Raw genomic sequence first — 13,811 nt, 5'->3', positions numbered from 1 at the left:
TTGTTTGATGGCACCCTTCACACAATACAATTCAATCGTCACAATAAATTCTCTCACGAGGACTCACGTTTTTGACAATAAAGTTTAAAGTTGACACGAAATCTCCTCCATGAAACTTAAAAAAATTGTGGATCGTGAATGCTCGGTGGGCATTAAAATTTTCTAGAATATCCATCAGTGTAATTTTCTTCTCAATTCTTTCAATTTTTCTCTCTTCTGGGATCCACACTCTGTACGCCTTGGATATTTCTGCATACCCGACAAATATTCCCGCTTTAGATCGAGCCTCGAATTTTCCTGGATTTTGTTCCCTGTTTCGAGTATATACTTTGCATCCAAATTCTCGAAAATAATTAACGTTCGGTATTTTTCCAGTCCAAAGCTCGTGTGGTGTTTTTCCTCCCAAACTTCTCGATGGACATCGATTTCTGGTGTAGTTGACTGTGTTGATTGCTTCGCCCCAGAACGATTGAAGTAATCTAGATTGTATCAACATACATCGTGCCATTTCTACCAGTGTTCGATTTCTTCTTTCGGCGATCCCATTTTGTTGTGTTGTGTGTGTGACGGTTAATCGTCTATTAATTCCATTTGTTCTCAAATATTCATCAAAGACTTTATTTACGTATTCTTTTCCATTATCGGATTGTAAATATTTAATTTTCTTTCCTGTCTGATTTTCAACCAGTACTTTGTAATCTTTAAACGCGTTGAAAACGTCACTTTTATTCTTTAAAAGCTTTACCACACACCATCCAGAATACTCGATGAATATTACAAAATATTTTGCTTTTCCATTTGATTCTACTCTGGCTGGTCCCCAGACATCTGAATGAATTATTTCTAGTAATTCTTCTGATTTCTTTTCTCGTATAGGAAATGGAGTTCTTGTCATTTTTCCTTGAATACAGATTTCGCATTCGAGACCATCCCTGGCTGCATTGATGTCAATACCTCTAATAGTACCCTTTCTCGAACCTTCTTGAAGATCTTTAAAGTTTACGTGACCCAATCTTCGATGCCATATTTCGATTTTATTTAGTCTCGATTCTTTCGTCGTCACTTCTGGTACAGAATTGCATTCATTCGTTTCTTCTTCAATTATGTACAATTCGTTTATTCTCCTTGCTTGGAGAATCAACTTCCCAGTTTTCTTGTCTACGATATCTGCGGTTTTATCATTGAAAGTGACTATCATCCCCTTGTCTGTTATTTTTCCCACAGATAGGAGATTCATTCTCAAATCTGGAACGTAGAACGTATCTTGAATTTTTATTTCCTTGACTTTTCCGTCAAAATTCGACTTAATTTCCACTGTTCCTTTTCCTTTGATCTCTGTAGATGAATTGCTGGCGAGTTTCAGTTTCCCTCCATTTGTGTTTTGCAGTTTTGTGAAACTTTCCTCATCTTTACATAAATGTGACGTACATCCGCTATCAACACACCAATTGTTTTTCCCATAATTGAGTAATCCTCCAAAAGCTTCTGGTACAACTTCAGAGTACATTGTTGTAGCTTCCACGTTGTTTGCTTTAGCGGAATTGTCTTGCTTTCCTTTTCGGTTACAAAATTTGGCCATGTGTCCTTTCTTTCTACAGCGGTTGCATTTATACGGAAATTTCTTTTCCTTTTCAATTTCCTCCGATGACTTTTTATCGAAATTCTTCTTTGCGACCATGGCATTTTTTATTCCTGTTTCTGCATGGTGCTTCCTTGAATCTCGACATTCAATGATTTTGATTCTCAGTTCTTCGGGGTCCGGTAATGTGTCTTGAGACTCCATTGTGGTGCAGAATACCTCAAAACTTGGCGGAAGGCTTAGTAAAACGAGATAAGAAAATAATTCCTTACTAATTTCCAGTGACAGTTCTTTGAGTTTCTGCCACGTTGTAAACATCTCATTTAAATGTTTCCTAACATCCTCTCCGTCTTCTAGTCTCGTTACCGCTAATTTTCTGATCATCATGGATTTTCTAAGTGGTCCTTGCGTCATTTTCTGCAGTTTATCCCACATTTCTTTTGACGTCTGACAATCATTGGTTAATTCAATTTGCTCACCGGTCATTGCAAGAGTTATCAAGGATTGTGCATGCTCATCCTTTTTCAACCAGACTTTTCTTGCAATTGTTGATGCTGCTGTTGAATTTTCCATTTTCTTCGATTTGTAATTCTGGTTTCACATTTTCTCCTGATGTGAATTCCCATAAGTCATTCAGATTTAAAATCGCCTTCATTTGACGACATCATGAACGATAATTTTCGTGTGTCAGTGGTTCAATTTTTGCTGGTCCATACGATGTCATTTTTTCTTCAAATTAAAAAATGTTTCCCACGTATGTTCGTCCAGTTATTACGATGTAACTAATTTATTTCCACAACTTCCTGGTCTGGGCCCATAACCTCTTGGATTATTGCAGGATTCAGGAAATGATTAGCACTTATTACACAGTTATTATCGTTATTAAATTATAAGTTTATTGAAAACTATATGAACAATGACTTTTATTATATCTGACATTAGAAAATTACTTTTAATTACTTGATCCGAATTCACGTATCAATCATTTTAACAAATTATCTTCAACAAAAGTTGACACGAAACCTTCCCCATGAAACTGGATTATGAAAGCTCGGTGGATCCATTTTGAGAAGAAAATTACACCGATGGATATTCTAGAAGATTTTTTGACAATATTCCATCCTGCAACATTGATTATAGACTATACGAATATACAGGGTGTCTCAAATTGAGTAGGATAACTATGCTATCTTTGTTATCCAGATTCGGTTAAATTGGCAAAATTGTGTAGTTTTTGATGCTGATGGATATTCCGATGCGATATTTTGATAAAAATAAATCGAATCCAAATCTGTAAGTATAAAAATAACAAAGATAGCCATGCCATCCTACTCAATTTAAGACACACTGTATTGTTGAACTATTGTCTACACGTACTTCTTTAGATTTTCGAATCCTTTCCGTACTCTTCAGATAATTAGGACTTTTCGTCCGTTTCAAATTCTTCGAAATCTCTTTTTTTTAGATTTTTAAGATTCATATATACCTACTTTTAGAAAGAGTTGAAGAAATGTTAATCCTTCATTTATTCCAGGTGCCAGGCAGGGACAGGACGTTGCATAGTTGACAAAGCGCACCGAAATCAATGCCAGGCGTGTCGATTAAAAAAGTGTCTTTCAATGGGGATGAACAAAGACGGTAAGTAAATAAATTACACTAACCTCAATTTAATGTTATCCGTAACGAATAAGCGAGGGATGTTAATTTTCGGATAATATCGTCTTGACGAAATGAATTTTACCTAAACTGAGTACGACCGTTAGCAAAAGGGGGGGATAGAAAGGATAAAGCGTGAGAGGTCCTAAGAGAAGTGAGAAAGCTCTCTATGAACATTACAAAACTGAGAAGTTCCTCAATGCTTGCGTTTTCTGCATACTGAGTAAGCTGGGGAATTTCGCTCGTCCTATATCTTTGTGCTTTATAATAAAATCTGACCTAGGGGGAGACGCAAACGTTATTTTTTAGCGGATTAATTACGGCATTTAAAATTAGTTTTGTCCAGCGGTAGATCGCAGATTCTCCCCTTTTCATTTTCCGAACGGTGCGTTACCGGCGCCGAGTGAAGCGAGAAAGATGGAAAAGCGAGATCTGCAACAAACAGCCATAGCAGGGATTTAGAAGACGCTGATTAATGCGATTCAAAGCCGGTTAATTCCCACCAAACGCTCTACCAAAACTCCCGGGGATGCTGCATTAGAATATGACTAAGCCTCAATAAACTTGTGTTGTTTCCCGAACGTTTATTCCCCAAAAGTGCCATTCTAAAAACGGGGACTAAAATCGCATGCGTATTACACTTCTGTAATTTACAATCTTAAATTGATGGCTGCGAAATGGTCATGGAGTTCTGTGATTTGCTAAAGTGAAATTGTTTTTGATCCTCTGCTCTGTATCTTCCAGATTAAGGAGAATTCCGCCTCAATTTATTACCGGAGCAGATTTAGAATTTTTCTTTTGTAATGCCCCTGTCGCTTACGTACCTACCTATCTTGAGTAAAAAGCGATATGATTAATTCTTTTGACAAAGGTGCAAGAAAGGCGTGCCTTATCAAATACAAATAAACGAAGCCAATAAGCAGAGTATAAAGCAAGCCTTAAGCGAACACACGACGCGACCGACGCTTAGCGTCACCCACGCCTCTGACACCCTCTACATTTGCATCTCATCCTTTGTCACTCTAACTCTACCAATTATACCTCAAGCAATCTCGGATTTAATGCACGTAAGTTTGGATTTCTCTTGATCCTTTTTTAATTTATAAAGATAAATAAGGAGAGCGCGCTTCAAGTTTTCAAAAACGACGCCAAACCGACGTGCTTGACTCGTTAACTGTTTTATTTCGCGTCTTTGTGTACCGACCACACGGTGCGGAAATTATTTTTAAGGGTAACTTGAGCAACACAAAGGATTTTCTAAATTTGAATGAGTAATAACCAAAGGAAAACTGAAAAGTTGTCCGTTGAGAATTTCTTTGTGGTTTATAAACGCGAAAATAAATTTTCTCTTATCTGGCCCGCTTTTAAATACTACACCCGATCTTCATTTAAAATGGCAAATTGAACAAGAAAGCCCCAGATAAAGAGCACATCATTTAAATATAACGCTCAATTATTTTACATGCGCGCATCAAATAAAAGGGTAACACGCGCGCTTTACACGTGCCAACCATTTCGCCGAAAAAGGGGTAATTTGGCACGCAAATACCAGCCCCTGCGTGAAAATATGATACAGCTTGTGGCCACGATTTAATATTTTTAGCTGTAATTTTATCACGCTCCATTTAAAGCCACCTCGCTAAACCGATCATTATGACGACGATCTAGCGTAATTGCACTATCGCTACAGTGTTCTTTACATTGTTTTCAGCAATTATAGCTTCTTATGATCTTCTAGCTGTGCAAAATGAAAGACAACCCCGAAACACTGCCACTATTCGACCGGAATCCCTCCGAGAAATGAGTGCGGAACAGGAAAGGGCACTTCGAGAGGCGGCCGTCGCTGTTGGTGTTTTTGGGTATGTATAATTATCGGCTCGGAAACTACCTATTTACCCACCCAAAAATGAAGACATGTTGTGCAGTACCCTTGAACTGAATAATTTTCAAAAGGAAAATTTTACTCGTGTGCTAGGAATCGAAATATCCCATTTCTGAATATCTAATAATTTTGGGCTCATTGTTCTATCATATAATTTTTGTGCAATTATGTGTTTCGACCAATACCGATAAGAAAGAGATGCGCTAACGGCGTCGTATGATGTTTTCTTGCGAAAATCACGATCGCGCGGTATTTATTATTGATAGCCGATTGACATGGCCTATTATTTACATAAAAATTATCTCGTATCATTTTGACAGTGTTCATATACGAACTTAAATAAATGAAAAATATGTGACTTTGAACAGGAATAAACATTATACACATTTAAATGCTTATTATTCCTAAACGGTTTGAGTTGTCGCAGACTTTTTCGGGTTAACTTGGCCCCCCCACTGAGAGATTTCATAGTCGTATTATTTTGAAATGAATGCGCTTTTGTTTACGGCGCATTTTAGNGCCATTATTGTTTTTGGTTATCCTTAAATATATTTGGGAGGGGGGGGGCAAGTGAACGGAATCCCCCATAACGCATTTTGCTACCGGTATTTGTGCCACTTGATACATCTGGTTATGAGCTCAATTGCGCCATTTGAATTAAAGCTAGCGCCATTACGGTTAAGCCATAAAAAATTTTTAAAACGTGGAGGGTCTAACTTAGCGTTTTCAAAAATTATTTCCGGAAGTGCGTCCATTTTGAAAATATTTTACATCGATTCGGCCTTCGGAGTAACTCCTAAATACAAATTTTTTAAAACCTACCTATTTTATTTTCCCAGAATCGTTTAACTAAAGCTCCCAAAAAAAACACCCTGTATAGTGTTTCTGAAACACTATAATGGCGCCAAGATTTTTGTTTACGGCGCATTTTAGCGCATGATGAAAGGTACGATGTAGTAGAAAAAACATGTTAAAAAACGTAACTTTTGAAAACGTTAAGTTAGCCCCCCCTCCCCCATTTTTTAAAAATTTTTTATGGCTTAACCGTAATGGCGCTAGCTTTAATTCAAGTGGCGCAATTGAGCTCATAACCAGATGTATCAAGTGGCACAAATACCGGTAGCAAAATGCGTTATGGGGGATTCCGTTCACTTGCCCCCCCCCCCCAAATATATTTAAGGATAACCAAAAAAACAATAATGGCGCAAAGATATCTTTTTACGGCGCATTTCAGCGCATACCTGAGAGTACAATTTCGTATGAAAAGATGTTAAAAAAAAGTAACTTTTAAAAACGTTAAGTTGGCCCCCCCCCCACTTTTTGAAAATTTGTCACGGCTTAACCGTAATGGCGCTAGCTTTAATTCAAGTGGCGCAATTAAGCGCATAACCAAATGTATCAGGTGACCTAGTTACAAGGGACAAAATACGTACGGGGGGGGGGGGGGCTACGTTCACTTGGCCCCCCGCAAATGTTTTTTCGGATTTCTAAAAAAACGATAATGGCGCAAGAGTTATTATCGGTGGCGCATATGAGCCCATAACGAGCGCATTCATTTCAAAATAATACGACTATGAAATCTCTCAGTGGGGGGGCCAAGTTAACGGACCCGACTTTTTCATAGAAAATATTTCTTATAAATTCCTTTGTATTTCTTTCCGATTTCCTTCATTTCTAATCAAATGTGCGTTCCATAAGAAAACATGGTATGGCTCCATTAGAACAATAAAATTGTGCTTAGCATCCCTCTTACATTACATAGGCCTTAAACTGAATTCATTTTTAAACTAAAGATAGACAAAACTACAATAATGGACATATGTCAAGGGTAGATGCATGTTTCTAAAACCCAAAAATTACTATTTTTAACAATAATCGATGATTATCAAAAGATAAGGTTATCCTAGAGTTTACGTAATTATTATCTGTGTGTCAATACTTGTAAAGAAATAAGGGAAAATGTTATATGCAAGTACAGAACCTTTTTTCTTTCGTTTGAATGTTCTACTTTTTTTCTTTGCGAAATTTGAAATGCATAATTTGTCATTTAACAAAAATTAAATTTGCAATATAGCATCCCTTTCTCTCATCTCCCGTTCCCTTTTTACTGGGATTATTTAACTTATATCATGTGGAATCAAAGGGTTTACCCTTAACCAGTGGCGGAACTTCATTTTAGAGGCCCATCTTCAAAAATATTTTTTTCTTATATCAGTAATTTTTAAACGATGTTAATCTGTATATGTAAAAAATAGTGACTTGATTTAGCTTTACTGATTTTGCCTTTTGTAATTCATTGGTTGACAGGTCCATTGTAAGATTTAGCGACTGCCGTCAGTCAGAGTCCAGTTGATTTTGTTCGAACTTTAATTGTCAAGGTTTGTGTAATATTTGTGCCATAACAAAAGGTAATAATGTACTTGTAACTCTTCGTTTTATTGTAACTTGTATTGACTTCAGCTATTTGTAACTAGGGGTACAGGGTAACCCTTGAATTTGTTTGTTATTTAATTGTTTTACTTTATCCTTATTTGTTTAATATTGGTCAGTTCCTTTGATGTTTAACTCATTTAGTTTGCCTTTTTTTAAATGCTGGAGTGTTAAAATCACTTAGCGCTATTCATTTCGAAATACAACTTCAGTCCAAGGTTACCTATCCAGGACCTTCAGATACCTTCTGGATCGGAGAAGGTCCCGCTAATTAACAAAGTATTTCATTTACTTTATGCTCGACTTTATTTAAGAGACTTCGGAGTGTTATTTTTCACAAATGGGAAAGGAGTGGGGTTGCTTTTAAATCTATTTGAGCTGGCTACTTTTGAGCAAATCAAATTTTGTATTAGATTAAAGTCAGATTTAAATTATTCAAATTCAAGGGTTACTTCCTCGGATTGTTAATTTTTGTATATTGCAGATATTGCTCCAGATTTTTCACCTATATTTGCCCTACGTGAACAATGATTCAGAATTTTCTTCGGACTGTAACTGTAAACTGTAAAAGGAAGCATGTGCATGGCCCTTCGTAAATAAAACATTAGCCAGCATTTGCATTACGCTTTTTACGTTTTATCTCTTCCTAAGTAAAATCATATGTAGGTAAATAATTAATAGAAGCATACCATTGAAGGAGTTTTTTCAGAATTTTTTATAAACGAATTAAATTTTTTGTACATTTTTTGCCGAGGCCCCTTTTAAGTCGGGGCTCGCCCCCATTGCGCAGCTTTGAGGCATTGTAGTTACACCACTGCCCTTAACTATTCAATATTTCACTAATTTTTATTTGCAATAATAATAATTCACAGATTGACTCGATTCTTATTCGATTGTTTATGTATTCTTAAGAAAGTTCATTTCTGTTATGCGATAAAGAGGGAGGGGAGGGGGGCTGTTCTACTTATCCGGTCAATTTGGATTTTTCTTCATATGTTCCTTCCTTCAATATAAAATATTGATTTGATTCATAAAAAGAAATACAAAAAAATGCAATGCCTATCTCGTGTTAGATTTGATCCTTATCTAAACTGTCATTTTTTAATACATAATAAATTCCTGGTCAATTCTCCTGTTTAAAATATACACACCAACCAAAGGACTAAATAATATCACTGAAATTAAATACAAAATCCCTAATCAGTGAAGAAAAATAAACCAAATCCTTTGTTTGGATTCAATAAACTCACTACAATTGGATTCAATAATATATAAATTTGTTTCATGCAAGTAATTCTCACGGGTCGATTCCTTTAGGAATATTAAAATTATTTCAAACAAATTTAATATGCAAAAAAATAACCGGTCACTTGATCTTATCTCTCCTTAAAAAATGCCGATTCCCTTAGCAATATTGGAAACAGATCGCTTGTTTCTGAACCACCCTGAATGCCAAATTTCGCGGCAGAAAAAATCGTATGAATCGCGAGTCCAGACATACCGGTTTCAAATTCGCGAAAATAATACTCGAGATCGTGACTACGCACAGGAATAATAAGCCAATGTTTCGCTGTGTCGATATTAATTTTGCGCAATTTATTAACCAGATTTTGTTACAGGTAAAATGCACCGATTAATTGTCTTTAAATTATGCCGCTGTATACAAAATTTTTATTACTCGCACCGTGATGTCACTCAACTTACTTTTAACCAGTCCTTATTTCTTTGTTTATCACAATAAGTTTAATTTCAATTTAGTTGACTTGAAAATGTTCCTTCACGTATATTTTACCACTCGTAAGTAAAAGGCCTTGCTACTGATCAGGCTGCTAACAAAATTTTCTTTGTCTGAGAATCTACTGTAATTCGTTTATTTAAACACATAGAAAATTGCAGATAACTCTCAACGAAAAGTTCCTCCACGACGTACTCGAAATCTAGGAGCTTTTTGCCCGAAGTTAAGCTGCTAATTCGTTACTACTATTCGGATAGATTTCACCTTTCGTTTTTACTTGAAATAAACCAAGAATAATAATAATTAGCGTACACAAATTGCTATGCTCGCCCACTTTTCTCGCCCGTTAGAAAAACCGAAACGGGTCCTCTTTTCTGAACGCAATGACCTCGACCGGCGTGCCCTAACAACTTATATAAAACCGGTATTGCAGCTTTTTCATCAGAGGGATAAACTTTTAGTGCCGACGAGATCGTGGCAACTGGGTTCGCTTTCCCAGACTTACTTTAGTTCAAGTTTACTATGAAGCGGTACATGTGGAAATTTTCCTATGTTTAACAAAATACAAATTTAAAGCAACAGAAGCGTTACCACCCATTACAGTGAACCTTTTCTACTTACGCGTCTAGTGGTCACGATTACACCAACTCCATACGGACTTAAAACCAACGCATGATGCCTGCACCCGTAGAAATCCATTTCCTTGAAACTGGTTACCATTTTTCCACTTCAAAGTGAATTACAAATTTCTTGCTTCCTGCAAAAAGAAAAATGTTTACAGTGGAGGTACCAATAGCGTTAAATACAACAGTGTATATTATTTTTAGTCTGTATGGAATGTAAGATGGTGTAGTCTGCGAGTACGTCAAAGTACTTACCTAACTGACTAGTGATTGCGAATTTAAAATCGTGAAAGCGCGAGTGACGTGAAGAATTAATAAGCGCCAAAGTTCCGTACAAAAAATGGGTACAGCGACGCTAATATTTCACATCGATATCAGTATTAGAACTGACTGAAACACAATTTGATTTGCTTATATAGCAAACGCCCCTCTATCTCGAACGTTTCCGAGCGCTCCCGAGTATTCTAGAATGTTCTCGAACAAACACTCATATTTCCCGGAAATAATGCGTCACATCCGCTTTCGTTTCTTATCGTCGATGACTAATATTTTATGGCGCCTCGATGTCTGTCGAGATATCTAGACTATTCGGTACATAGGACATAGGATATTAAAACATGCGAAAATTTTACCGGAAAATGAGAAAATATTGTTTTTCGGGCAAAAAGTTACAGCCCAAACCTCCAAAAAAGGATTTCTTGTATAATTTTATAATTCTCTCAGGTAACTTATTCAGATGAATAAAAAAAATTGCGCATGCGCAACCCAACTTTTGTATTTTGGCAATCCCATTTTTTTATTTGTTATTTAAATGAAATTTTGTACCGGGTGATCCAATAAGACTGTTCCTCGGCCATATCTCGGGAACCGTTCGTCGTATGACTTGGGAGTAAAAAAATTATTGGGTAAATCGGTTATGAGGAATCGCTGGGAAAAATTTTCAAGTTCTAAAAATGACCACCACAAGGCGTAACAGCCATCTTAAATTTTAAAAATTACATTTCCTTTAAATTTCGCATAATAAACTAAACATTTGTTTTTCACATTTTTAAAGAGAACCAGTTTATCATTTTCATAAAAACAAAAACTCAGTTATTTCAAAAACAAAGATGGCGTGGGGCGTTCAATTGTTTTTACAATAACCTGATTTAACTTCTTAACCGTTTGACCGATTGTAACAAATTTGGTATCGTTGAAAAGAGCATTCCTTGGGCAACAAGAATATAGTTAATTTAGTTGAATCCTTCTCCACCAGGGGGCTAGTTTTGACACTATAATTTAATATCCTAAAAAAATCAACATCAAATGGAATGATATGACTTTTTCTTTATGAAAATGTAGCCAATTAACACTCAAAGAGGCCAGTGAACCGTTAACCTCAATTATTGGGAAAACGAGATTAATTAATTAATTAATTAAAATGGAAAAGCACCCTACACTTTTAGGTAGACCTACAGCCGTAATTTGTAAATTATTCTGCTGTGTTTACATTCAGAAAGTGCAGTTTTTTGAATTTGTAATCTTCTCTAAAATGTCGATTTCTAACCAAGAAGCATCTCGAGGATCGTTTGGTATTCAGTTTTTTTTAATTCTAAGGCGATACGAAGTTTAAATTCGATACCGGGTGTTCAGCAAAGCTGGTCGACTTAAATGTACGGTGCGGTGATAACTTCCGGTATGAACTTCGGGGCGGAAAACGGGTGCACCGCTCCTGTAGGTGTCATTTTCTGAAATTCCCCTGAAAATCGATCAAACTCTTTGTTGGTTCTTACTGCACTACAAATACAAAAAAAAAAAACATTTACCTATAGGTATACGATCCAAAACCCTTTCGACTCATTTAATTCAGAATTCGATATATGATATATTGATAGCAAACTCTGTCATCCTTGTTATAAAGATATTTATTGGCGCTTGAGTATGGGTATAAATCGGAAAAGGTGCGGAAGTAATGCGGGATGAAAATAGACACAGACCCGATTACATCAAGGAGTTAATGTGAGGTACGAAATGACAACATCGATCAAAAGCCCTTTGTTGGTGGCAAAACTGAAAAGCCGCCGTTCGGTGTAGCTTTAAAGTTCAGGTACTGCAAAAATGTCTTTGAAGTTGTAGCGTATGATAAAATCTCACACGTCGTAATATCACAGCCCGCGGGGGTTTTATAATTTCATCGATTTTCTTTTTGATATTACGTTCGTTTACAGGCCGCCGGTGTCATTAACGATGGCATTATCCTCGCCGGTTAGATACGGGCCTAGCTTGTTACCTCCAGTTCCTCCACCGCCTGTGATCAATCGCGAACCAAGTCCGAAGCAGGAGACAAGCGACAACGACGGTAAGTTCTTCGCATTACAAAAACGCCCAAATTAATTCAGCTACCTACTAATTACTCTTTAGGGACTGTGGAGTTAAATTTAAATGCGCTCTAAAGGCTTATGTCACAGAGCAACGAGGGAAAAACCGAATACAAAATTTTAATATCGGCGTAATCACAATTTAATTGTAATTTTGCAGAGGAAAGTATAGATGTTACAAACGAAGAAGAGGACGCCCCGTCATCCGGCTGCGGCGTCTCTTCGAGTAGCGGACCTTTCCGTCATGAACCCCATCAAATCACTTCGGGTCTATCAACCATAGGCATCTACCCAAGTACGCACGAAACAATTTATGAAACCTCAGCTAGACTACTGTTCATGGCGGTGAAGTGGGCCAAAAACTTACCCAGCTTCGCCAGTTTACCATTTCGCGATCAGGTGAGCCCCCCTGTTTCATTTTGCCGCCTGTTAATTATTGACGCCAAAGGTGATTTTATTGGAGGAGGCGTGGAGCGAGTTGTTTCTTTTAAACGCCATCCAGTGGTGTATGCCGCTCGATGCCGTCTCAAGTTCGCTATTTAACCCCAACGAGCACACGAAGAACGGACAAGGTGCTGCGGATGTACGAATATTATGTGATACTTTAATGCGGTTTAAAGCTGTTCACGTGGACCCTGCCGAGTTTGCCTGTTTAAAGGCGATCGTGCTTTTCAGGGCAGGTGAGTGGTATCGATTTTAATTTTGTGGCCACTTTAATGCCATATTTACAGAGACGCGTGGATTAAAAGACCCAAGCCAAATAGAAAATTTACAAGATCAAGCGCAAGTTATGCTGTGGCAGCATTGCCGTACACAATTGCCGGCGCAAGTCGCGCGTTTCGGAAGACTATTATTAATGTTACCTTTATTAAGAATTGTTCCAGCCATTAGGGTGGAAGCCGTATTTTTTCAAAAAACTATAGGCAACACCCCAATGGAAAAGGTGTTATGCGACATGTACAAGAATTAAAAATCTTTGGCGACGTGCGCTCTTCATTACTGTGGTATATTAAAGAGTTTTAAGTAGAGTATTTATATTTTAAATTTGTTTAAATTATGTAAGTGTGTATATGATGGCTAAGCCTAAGATACAAAAAAATAAAATGTATTGCACTCTGTGGTAAATTATTCACTCATGCCATAAAGTTCCTTCCAGGGTCAAAGAAAGCTGGAAAACCATCACGAACAAAGTAAGTGGTCATTCTAGTCAGGTGGTCCGACATTATTTAGTACTATCATTGATGCACCCGACCATTGTCCGCTAAACTCAATTTAAAATTTGGCGATTTTATTTCCTAAAAAGGCGCGTAGTGTATGAAACGCCACTGGTAATAGTTGTAAATGTAAATTTGCATCACCCCCAAAAATCGCTTTTTTTTAACAATAAAAATTACCCTTATATAAAATCAGCGTTAACCTTTTGTTTTAATAGGTCCCCTCGTAAAATTGACATCTATACCATGAAGAGAACAACGCCTCACTTGCTAAACTTGAATTCAGACACCATGCAACAATACCCAATCTCGAAGAAAATCATCCGCAAAACCAA

The 13,811-nt window shown here is 37.0% G+C and overlaps 1 protein-coding gene across 2 annotated transcripts in view; it reads left to right on the top strand.

Moving 5' to 3' along the window:
• The window catches only part of LOC116160628 (photoreceptor-specific nuclear receptor-like), a 40,622-nt gene extending 27,288 nt beyond the window's left edge, over positions 1–13,334 (top strand). The window contains exons 3-8 of one of the 2 annotated variants that reach the window (XM_031473875.1): positions 3,114–3,217; positions 4,974–5,094; positions 12,113–12,243; positions 12,423–12,661; positions 12,711–12,942; positions 12,994–13,334. In XM_031473875.1, the coding sequence (XP_031329735.1) occupies positions 3,114–3,217; positions 4,974–5,094; positions 12,113–12,243; positions 12,423–12,661; positions 12,711–12,942; positions 12,994–13,232 (1,066 nt within the window). In that variant the 3' untranslated portion in view covers positions 13,233–13,334. Of the gene's footprint in view, positions 1–3,113; positions 3,218–4,946; positions 5,095–12,112; positions 12,244–12,422; positions 12,662–12,710; positions 12,943–12,993 lie in introns of both variants that reach the window. The other variant, XM_031473874.1, reaches the window with a different exon arrangement.
• Positions 13,335–13,811: the final 477 nt, after the last annotated feature.

This window comes from Photinus pyralis, unplaced genomic scaffold, assembly GCF_008802855.1.
Source record: "Photinus pyralis isolate 1611_PpyrPB1 unplaced genomic scaffold, Ppyr1.3 Ppyr1.4_LG1, whole genome shotgun sequence".
Lineage (NCBI taxonomy): Eukaryota > Metazoa > Arthropoda > Insecta > Coleoptera > Lampyridae > Photinus > Photinus pyralis.
Note: the sequence above shows the minus strand (reverse complement) of the source record. Positions and strands in the feature narration are given on the sequence as shown.